Genomic DNA, 10,777 nt, shown 5'->3' on the forward strand with positions numbered 1-10,777 from the left:
TGAAAATGAGCATTTTTTAAACTTCAAATGTCACTCTCTGGGCATGTTTGAGAAGTAGCCAGTGGAGGCATCGGTTCCATATGGGCAGGAGCAGGGCCACCACCTTGCTCTAAGAATAGAGAAAGCGTGATGCTGAGCACGGGAGGTGGCCCACGGTGCCCAGGATCTGCGCAGCTGAGCCAGGCCCTGACCACCACTCCACCCACCCAGTGCCACGCTTCCTGAGGACACACTGGGCGCTGGGTGCTGTGCCAAGCCCCTGGCAAAGAAAAGGAGATAAGTGCATCCCTGATTGTCCCCAGCCTCAGCTGATGGCCCCACAGGCAGAGAGGCGGGTGGGGTTGGCCGAGCCCCAGGGCAGTACCCACGTGGCTATGTGGGGCCTGAGTCTGTCAGGACACCCCAATCCGAGAAACTGCCCAATTCTGTGATCCTAAAAAGATTCCTCCTCTCCTTGCCGCAGGCTGTTGCCGTGGAGATCTTCCCCCCCAGCCCTGTTTTCTAGGAGCTGAAATTAGACCCACCGGCTGCTTGCCACAGATCTGAATCCCAGAATGTCAGGACCAGGGGACCCCGGGAGACCTCCTGGCCCAGGTGTGGCAGGGCCAAACGCTGCAGGTGCCAGGCAGGCGATGAGAACAGGTAGCATCGTCCCGTCAAGAGACAGGGCGAGAGAGAGAATGATCTAAGTGCGAGGATGGGGTGGTGGTAAGAGGTGCCAAAGCGTCACCCCAAGAGGGCAGTCACCTCGAAACTCCGACAACTGCAAAATGCTGCCATATGGGAGCAGACCAGACGCTCAAGGCTTTTTTCCAAAAGAGCTAAAAATCCAATTTATGTAAAGCCGCTCATTTTTTTTTTTAGAAATACTGGCAACTAACTCAAATCTATTAATACCATGAGGTTTCTGGACTCGTGGCTGAGGGCAAGAAAACAGCCATGGCTTAAATCTCTGCAGCAGGTGTTTCACTGAGTGGTGTCAGGCTCAGGGCTGGTGACGGCGACGGAGAGAGCAAGATCGGGCTGCTGACATGGCCGTGGGGGAGCAAGGGTGTGAGCTGCCTTCAGCCAGGGGCAGTGAGCAGCAGGTGGCCAGCAGAGTCGCAGGGTGACAGGCAGAGAAGGGACTGAGCCAAAGAGGGTCATCGAGCAAAGATGCAGGGCAGGAGCAAGCGTCCCCTGCTGAGAGGCACCAACACACGGACGGCCTCCTGAGCCAGGCCAGGCGCCAGCCCTTCATCTAGAGGCAAGAGGGAGAAGCCCAAGGCGGGACCCAATTAGCTGTGGCTCTGAACAGTCCCTGCAGCGCAGGAGGGGCGTCTGGGGGATGTGCTCCCTCCAGGCTGCCTGCATGTTAGGGTCACCAGCTTGAAAACCGTGGAGAGTCCACTCTGCCTTTACGATAAATGCCCTGGTAGCCCAGGAAACAGGATTTGTGAGAACTGATTCTACGGGAGAGAAAGATGGAGGGTCGAGGGTGGAGGGTGTCGGGTGTGGGCCTGCACTGAGAGAGGTTAGGATCGAGGGGATGACGGGACGAGAAACGGCCACAAGGTACAGGCTGGGACCTGTCACCGGGTGTAAAGCAGGGGAGAAATGGGGGGTGCTGCGGATTTTCTGGTTGAGGGGCTCCATGGTGGAGTCACAACCTAAGGGACAGGTCATTCCCGTGGGAGGCAGAGGGGGTTCAGGCAGGTGCCACTTGGATGTCGGGTACGAAATACAAGCACAGGACATGGGACACGAAAGGAGAGCTGGCAAGGGACATCTGGGAGAGCGCTGGGTGGAAGAGCTGGAATCCAGAAGTCGTGGGCTCCTGAGGAAGGATGGAAGAGAATGGCCAGAGACCCAGGGCTGAGCAGGTGACACTCTGAAGGAGGAGAAAAGAAAGGGCAGAGATGGCATTTTGCCCAGACACCAGCAGAGAAGGACTGAGATGATCATAGAGACCTTCCTCCAGCCGTGAAGAAGGCAGCACTGGCCACCCAGAGGGACCGGGGCGGCCTCCCAGAGTAGCACCTTCATTTCCCAAATGAGGGAACTGGCCCAAGATTAACAACTACCCTCCAATTTACACGTACATATGTGTATAGATATGTATCTTTCTGGTACCAGGGATTGAACCCAGGGGTGCTTAACCACTGAGCCAGGTCACACCCCCTTTTTATGTTTTATTTAGAGAACAGGATCTCCCTGAGTTGCTTAGGGCCTCACTAAGTTGCTGAGGCTGGCCTTGAACTTGTGATCCTCCTGCCTCAGCCTCCCGAACTGCTGGGATGACAGGTGTGCGCCACCGAGCCTCAGCTTAAATTTAAATTCCTACAGATTTATCTTTTACTGAGAAAGAGTTTAAAACACTGTGCTGGATATAGTTAAGGACTACTGCCAGGGAATTGCAAGTCTGACTTCCTGAAGTCAGAAGGCCAGGGGGAAATCATGGTAACTCTTGTACTGTTTAAATTTTGTCACTGCTAACACTGATGTTCAAATAAGCCCCTGAGAGTTGCTCAATCTGTCTTTCATGTGCGGCTAACAGCATAGTTGTGAGGATGATCCTCTGATCATCTACACAGTGACGCCATGAATTTGGGAATCTCCAAGCCATGGAAACAGAGGGCACCAAGGGTACATCTACACACAAGTGTCTGTCCTTCATCCGGCCCTGTCTCAGCAACTGAGGAGGAAAGTTAGAGAAAACTAGAGCCCTCTGTTTCCCTGAAGAATTTGCTCTACTTTGTTTCCTAATACCTCAACACATGTCAGAAGATGTGACATGTTTTGGCAGCATCCAAAAGAATAACATATGCGGGAGTACCTAGCCCAGGGACGGGCACACGGTGTGGATTCAGGCAATGTTTGCTGGACTTGAAATTGGAACGCAGACACCATTCATTGGAAAGCAGAAGCTGGCTTTCCTGTAGTGGCTCCTTCAATCTGCACTCACCAAATGGGCAGCCAAGTGGGGCTTCCAAACTGAAGACGACTGGGAAGGCTCTGTGATCTTGGGGATATCTGTGTTCAATGGGAGCCTGGCGGTGCTACGTAGGATCTCCATCTTGCACAAGAGGAAGGTCGACCCCTCTGAAGTGTCAGGGCCTAAGTCCAGGTCTCCTGAGATCTCATTTAAAACACGGACTTTAAGCAAGTCAACTGAGAGGAAAGAGGCAACCAAAAGGCAGACATTAGAGGTGGGACAGGCTCCCAAGCCCAGGGATCAACATGGAACGAGAACAAAAGAAAGATAAAGAACCTGCAGGGAAAAGCGATAATACAAAACAATATGACAGAGAGCGTCAGTGTTCACGCCGAGACATCTGGGGCAAGCTCGAAACTCGGCTGATCAACAGCATGGTGGAGAGGAAGTCTACCGCACAAGTGTGAAATGAGTCTGTGTCAAAGCCATGAAGGGCCAAAGTCTCTTGCACAGCTGCCAGCGTGGTCACCAGGACTGTTATTTCACTAACACCAGCATGGAATCTGAACATACATGCCAATAAGCCCCCCACTCCAACAAGACATAAAACCTACAGCTAACATGCTTAATGGCCACTGCTGTGCCATATTGTACACTGACTGTTGCCAATACAATAAGACAAGAAAAAGAAAGCGTATTCACATTAGAATGGAAGAAGGAATGTGGACTATATCTGCAAACACGATCCTACCCATAAAATACCTTAAGGAATCAACAAAACAACTGAGTTCAACAAAGTTGGCAGATACCACACGAGTATTCCAAAAGTCAACTCAATCAACTCTATTTTTGTACACGCGCAATGACAAACCCAAAAATGAAATTGAGAAAACAATTTCATTCACAAGAATATATAATAGAATAAAACACTTGGGAATAATTATTTTTCTTTTTTTGGCACTAGAGATTGAACCCAGGGGCACTTTACCACTGAGCTACATCCCCAGTTCTTTTATAATTTTGAGACAGGTCTTGGGTCCCCTGAGTTGTTGAGATGACATGTGCATCTCAGCACTGGGTCCCTTGGGAATAAATTTAAGAAAAGAAGGGCAAGATGTATATACTGAAAGAACAAAACAGTGCTGAGAAAAAACCAAGGGAGATCTAATAAAGAGGGAGATATTTGATATTCACAGACTGGAAGATTCCAAATTGTTGAAAACAGCAATTCTTCCCCAAAGTAATCTGCAGATTCAACACAAATCCGATCAAAATCCCAACAGGCTTTTCCACAGAAGTTGACAAACTGATCCTAAAATGCATATAGAAACGCAAAGGACTCAGAACAGCTAAAACAATCTTGAAAAAGAACAAAGTCAGAGGCGTTGCGCTTCCCAATTTTGAAACCACAAAGCTGCAATCATCCTAACAGTGTGCGACCACCATAAGGACAGGCAGAGATCAATGGAACAGGATGGAAAGTCCAGAAATAAACCATTATTTTTACGCGATGGATTGTCACCATGGTCCCAAAGTAATACAAGTGGGAAAAATAGTCTTTTCAAAAAATAGAGTCTGGGTCTGTGGCAGTGGTGGGGGACAGAGATGATCACCTAGCAACTCTGGAGGCTGAGGCAGGAGGACTGCAAGTTCAAGGGCAACCTGGGCAATTTTGTGAGACCCTATCAAAATAAAAATGGTAGAGCACTCCTGGGTTCGATCTCCACAAATGCTTAAAAAAATAAATAAAAAGATTTGGAAAAATAAGATAGGCAAAAAAGATGTGTTTTGATCAGAGTCTGGCAAGCTGGTATTGGAGCTGAGTTCTACCAGCATTTGATTTTGTACATAAACAGAGCCTTAGCCACACCCACACATTAACATACCACCTGGGTGGCTTCCACCAGCTACTGAAGGGGTGTAGTCATGACAGAGACCTCCAGTCTGCAAAACCTAAAGTATTTCCTGTCCGATCCATTACAGGAAAATTTTGTCAGGCCCTGATTTAGAGCCTTACCTCTGAGCATACAGAAAAATTAACTCAAAACAGATCACAGACCTAAATATAACAGCCCAAACTACAAAACTCTTAGTAGAAAAAAATAGCAGGAGGGGCTGTGGTTCAGTGGCAGAGCACCGGCCCAGCATGTGTGAGACTCTGGGTTCAATCCTCAGCGCCACACAAAAATAAACAAATAAAATAAAGGCATGCTGTCCATCTACAACTACAAAAAAAATTAAAAATTAAAAAATTGAAATTTAAAAAAGTAGGAAATTTCCATGACCTTAGGTTAGCCAAAGATTTCTTAGATAACACCACCAAAAGTACAATCATTTTTTTTAAAAGATAAACTTCATCAAAATTATAAATATTTGCACTTCAACACCACCATGAGAATAAGAATACAAGCCACATATTGGAAGAAAATATTTGCAAATCATAATATTTGCAAATCAATAATAAAGGGTTTGCACCCGTCATAAAAAAATCTTATAACTCAATAATAGAAAGACAAATAACCCGGTTAAAATCAGGCAAAAGCCCTGAATACACATTTCACCAAAGGAAACATATGGATCGCACGGAAGCACGTGAAAGATGCTCAACATCATCCAGCAAATGCAAATTCAAATCACAGTGAAATGCCACTTCCCAGCCACTGGAATTGCTATAATTAAAGAGACGATGCCAAGTGGTGCTGAGAGTGCAAACTTGAACCCTCACATATTGCTAGTAAAGATATAAAACGGTACAGCCACTTCAGCAAACAACTTGAAGTTTTTTTCTTCAACATGACTCCCCAGATTCATAAACAGTGGCTTGGGAGGCTGAGGCAGGAGGATTGCAAGTTTGAGGCCAGCCTCAGCAACTGAGCAAGGCCCTAAGCAACTTAGCAAGACCCTGTCTGAAGAGGAAAAATAAACAGGAGTAGGGATGTGATCAGTGGTTAAACTCCCCTAGGTTCAATCCCTGATTTAAAAAAATAAATAAATAATGCAACAAATCTCCTCCTAGGATGGCTCAAGACATACCACTGATGTCATCTTCTCAGAGAGGCATTATCCATCTCCTATGTAACTCTGTCCATGTGCAAAAGTCATTTGTAAACATCATGTTCGTAGCAACATCATTCCCGACGGATGAAAACCAGAAGCAATTCCAATGCCCATCAGCTGGTGACCGACTAACAAAATGCAGTGTGTAATCCACACAACAGGATCCTGTTCAGTAATAAATGTGCACCATCGATGAACCCACATCAAAAACAAGTGGTACAGCACTTACCTCGAGGGGAGGGGTTTCATCCCCAGCACCACAAAAACAAAACAAAAACACCCAAAAAATTACGCTAAGTAAAAGAAGCCAGACGTAAAAGATATACAATCCACTTACAGGAATTATCCAGATAAGGCACATTCATACAGGCAGGAGGCTTTAGTGGTTCCCTGGGAATGGAAATGTAGAATGACTGGCACGAGGTCTCTTTTTAACTCTTGTCAGTGTTCTAAAAGTGGATTGGGGTGACAGTGACCCAATTTTGTTAATTTACTAGAACATATTGAAGTGGATAAACTGCATGATATGTAAATGTATCTCAATAAACTTATTTTTTAAGGGAAAAGGGAAATCAGCATCACCTGATGGAACGTTTGACAGCTCTGCTCCTGATTAAAGAACCACAATGGGGCATCCAGGATGGTGTGTCCACAGCCCTGTCTGGCAAGCCAAGGTCACCAGTCTGGCCTCACCACCCAGTAACCTCCTCCAGCAGTCTAGCCCCTGATGACTGCCATGCACACAGGCCTGAGTCTGAGCCTCCAGGTCCTCCACTCACTCACTGTGACCTGGGGTCACTTCTCTCACTTTGGAAATGGGGATCTCTCACTTAAGCTGGGGATGGGGGTTTCTCACAGGTCAGCATGTAAAATACCTGAAACAATTCTCTTAGAATACGGTGGGCACGGTGCTTAGCATAGAGTGAACACACACTCCTCACAAGGCTGGCTTAGGACCTGCCCTGCATGTCACCTTCTCAGAGAGGTATTATGTGGCCATTCCATCTCAAGAAAGCCAATCCCATTACTCTGCACCCTTCTGATTTTCTCTGCAGAGCCTGCAGTTTTTATTCTTTGGCTTCTTCATCCTTCTTTCCTTTTGCTCCCCTCCCCCTACTAGGCTGGGGTCTCCGTGATGGCAGGGACCTGGGCTCTGTTACTGTCCCTGCGTGGCCAGGCCAGCTGTTGGGCAAGTATCATGGTAATTAATAGTAGGCACCTGCTGAGGAGTGACTGGCAGCACAGGCTCAGAGCCCTGGCACGGGTGGTGTGTCTCAGGACACACCCTTCTTGGTCGCCCCCTCTGCTGTGGTACAAAATCAGCCTCAAAGGGGCAGTGAGCTAAGACTAGGCCGAAGCAGCCCAGAGGCTGAGGAAGTCGGTTTCCCAGAAGGAGTGGAGCAGCAGGAAAGAAAGTGCACGGAAAGGGGAAGAGAGGATGCAGGGCTGGGAGAAGGTCTAATCACCAAGATGGCCGCTCACAGGGTGGAGAAGTAGCTGCACACAGGACACGCCTGCCGTGGGCCTTCCCGGATTGCAGGACCAGGTGAAGTGTACTGATGGAAACCATCTTTCCCTATTTCACACGTCTGCTCTGGAAACCGGAGTTGAATGTAATTGCAGCATTTTTGCATTCATTAAATTCCTTTTACCTTTCCTGGAATTAGGGCTTGAACTCCTATGTAAATTTATGCAAATAAACATGCAAATGAACAAGGCCCTAGCACTTCATTTTAAAGGGACTAGAGCACTATCTAGGACCAGGACCTCAGGATTAAATATAAGTGGTCCCTAAGAATATGTAATTTTCGCTGAAGGAGCCTGGGGCAGAGAGTCCTCTTGGTCTCATCTGTTCACTCTGGGAACTGCTGTGTTGATCGGAGGGTCTTTTTTTTTTTTTTTTTTTTTTAACTCGCCAGCCTAAAGACAAGGTGAACCCCTCAACCCTCGAGTAACTCTGCTTACCAAAAAAGGCCCCGTCCTCATCACCATAACATCCTTTCTCCCAAGCTTCCTCTTTTGAATCGGGCATATAAGCAGAATCGAGGACATGGCTTTCCAGATGTGAGGCTGTGCCCCTCACTGTAGAGCTCTGTGCACAAGTCATGGCTTCTGATGAGTTTGCTCAACTGGAAAAGGAAGCCATCACCAAAGATCTTTCTAGTTTTAATAAACTTAAGTGGGGCACCAGCATCACTGTCAGGTCCAGTGGAGGTAAAGTCACAAACTTTAAGGCTGCCCTTTTGTGTATTCTGGGGGGGTAGAGAGAAAAAGCTAGTTTTCTGAAGGCTCTAAAGTTCTAGAAGGAGGAAAGGTGTTAACCTCTCTAAGGTGGATGCTCCATCTTTAAAGAGAACTCACAGTTTGCAGAATCATGAACCAAACTAAACGGTACCAAGGACATCTTTGGAAATTCTACTTCTGGCTCTGGCCTCTCAGCCTTTCAAGGGGGCCACCCCCCCCATTTCATCCTCACCACCAGCCAGGTCCTCAACAAGACTTTATGCCACCTGGGCAGCACCAAATGTCCCCACAAGGCTCCTCACTTTTCTAACCGCTTTTCCTTACATCTTCATCTCCTCCTGGGCGGCTCCTACAACTGTCTCACACACACATGCTTTTTTAAAAAAAAATTTGGTAATTGAGGCTCAAAAGATAATTTGCTCATCCAAGGTACACACCTAAGAAGCCCAGAAATTAGACCTCTTTTTCTCAACGTAGTTAATTCCCCTCCATGCAACTCTGTGCTTTTAATTTAAATTTGGTCCGTTTTGCTGTGTTCATTCATTTAACCACTGAACACTTACTAGCCATCCGCTCTGTGCGATCCACAGGTGTGGAAGAAGCGCAAGAGCAGTCCTACAAACAGCCCTGGAGCTAACCTACTTCAATCCCACCTCTTCCACTTGTTCACTATGTCCCCTTGGATAAATCACTGCAGGTGACCTCAGTCCTCCTTAATCTATAAAATGGGCGAACAGAATTCTAATTCTCTCATAGGTCAACTGAAAATTAAGTAATTCCTTTAGAGGGCTTAGCACAAAACATGGCCTCCACTACATGCTGAGATCTGAGGGGCTTTTATTATTCCTCTAGGTTCTGGGGATAGAGTAATGAATCCCACATGAGCTTCATTCTCCAGGAGCTTACAGTCTAATGGGAACAGAGTAAAACAGATAATCCCAATCATCAGTGGTACTTTCAAACCGTAATGAATACTATGAAAAAAGCAAATGTATGCCAAATAGTAGTGGCACACATCTGTCATCCCAGCACCTCGGGAGGCTGAGGCAGGAGGATACCAAGGTGGAGGCCAGCCTCAGCAACTTGGCAAGACCCTGTCTCAAAATTTTAAAAAATAGTAATAAAAAGGGCTGGGGATGGGGCTCGGTGGTTAAGTACCCCTGGTTCAATCTCTGGAACCAAAATCATCATCATCATCATAAAAATAATGTGTAACAGTAGGGTAGGAAGCTCCTTTACAGTCAGTCAGTGGTCAGAGAAGGATTCTTAGATCTGAGCTAGAAAAATGACAAGAGGCAGATAAAAAGACAGCAAGGGGGAAGAGAGAACAGACAAAACAGAGATGTTGTGCTTGACGGAAATTGGTATCTTCCAGGAACAGGAGGTGTTGAGGCTGGTGAATAGGTGGAGGGAGTGGTGGGGGATGAGGGGACAGACCTGGGATGTGGTCAGACAGGTGAGCAGGCACTGGGGCAGCTTTTATAAACCCAAGTAAGGCATCTCCTCATCTTAAATGCTCTAGGAATCCACTGAAGACTTCTAAGCCAAGGAAATGTATGTTAATTGACCTGCAACTTTTTTATTTTGTTCAGAGACAGGGTCTCACGGAGTGGCTTAGGGCCTCGCTAAGGGGCTGAGGCTGGCCTCCACCTTGCGATCCTCCTGCCTCAGCCTCCAGAGCCGCTGGGATGACAGGTGTGTGCGCCCTGGCGCCTGGCTGGACCTACAATTCTTAAAAGGGCTTCTTCGGCTGCCTGCTTGAGGGGGAAGATCGTGGGGCAGGGTGGAAGGGGACAGTCCCCCAATGAGGACGGTGCTGCTCCTGCCCACAGAACCGGCCGCCCACCTGAGGGGCGGGCGAGGGCGGGGAGCACCAGGGCGCGGAACCCCTAAAGGAAACCGGGCCAATCCCGCCGGAGCTGGAAGGTGGCCCCAGACCTAACTCGTGACCAGCGTCCTCTGCACCTGCCCCTTCTGCGCTCTTCCTAAGGGAACCAGCGCAGTGGGGCTTGAAGGCTGCAGCCCCGGGTTCGGGTCCCGGCGGGGCCTCTTCGGGGCCTCACGACCCCTCTCCCGGTGCGAAGGCTCCACGAGGGAGGCTCGGCCGCCCGCGCCACGCCGCTCCGCGCCAACCCCCAGGCCGGGCTGGCGGCCTCCGCGTCCTCGGGCGCCCTACACGCCCGCCCCGGCCCCGGCGGCGCCGCTCACCCGGATGCCCTGCAGCACCCGGACCCGCTCCTCCTCGTCCAAGCCGAAAGACACCCTGCGGCTCTCGCAGCTCTCCGTGCTCCCCATTGGCAGGAGGCTGACAGAAAAACGCCGACTGGCAAACCACGAGAACCGGCTCCAGAGCAACCAGGCAGACGCCGCGCTCTGCGCGCGCCGCGCCGTCGCTCTCCAGGACTCGGGCTGCCGCGGCACAAGCCAACAAAACCACGTCCTATTGGCCACGGCCGGAAGCTCGGCCAATCGGAAGGCGCGGTGCCGCGGGGCCTTGTGGGAATTGTGGTTCGCCAGCCTGGCGCCGCCCTACGGTAAGCCGAGAGGGCGGTGCGGCCTGGG

The 10,777-nt window shown here is 49.0% G+C and overlaps 1 protein-coding gene across 1 annotated transcript in view; it reads right to left on the minus strand.

Annotated features, from left to right (window-relative positions):
• The window catches only part of Chchd6 (coiled-coil-helix-coiled-coil-helix domain containing 6), a 178,728-nt gene extending 168,089 nt beyond the window's left edge, over positions 1 to 10,639 (minus strand). The window contains exon 1 of the mRNA XM_046466950.2: positions 10,424 to 10,639. Coding sequence (XP_046322906.1) covers positions 10,424 to 10,510 — 87 coding nt within the window. The 5' untranslated portion in view covers positions 10,511 to 10,639. The remainder of the gene's footprint in view (positions 1 to 10,423) is intronic.
• Positions 10,640 to 10,777: the final 138 nt, after the last annotated feature.

The sequence above is a fragment of the Marmota monax genome, unplaced genomic scaffold (assembly GCF_021218885.2).
Source record: "Marmota monax isolate L192 unplaced genomic scaffold, Marmota_monax_Labrador192_F-V1.1 WCK01_AAM20220418_F8-fsc00249, whole genome shotgun sequence".
In the NCBI taxonomy this organism is placed as follows: domain Eukaryota; kingdom Metazoa; phylum Chordata; class Mammalia; order Rodentia; family Sciuridae; genus Marmota; species Marmota monax.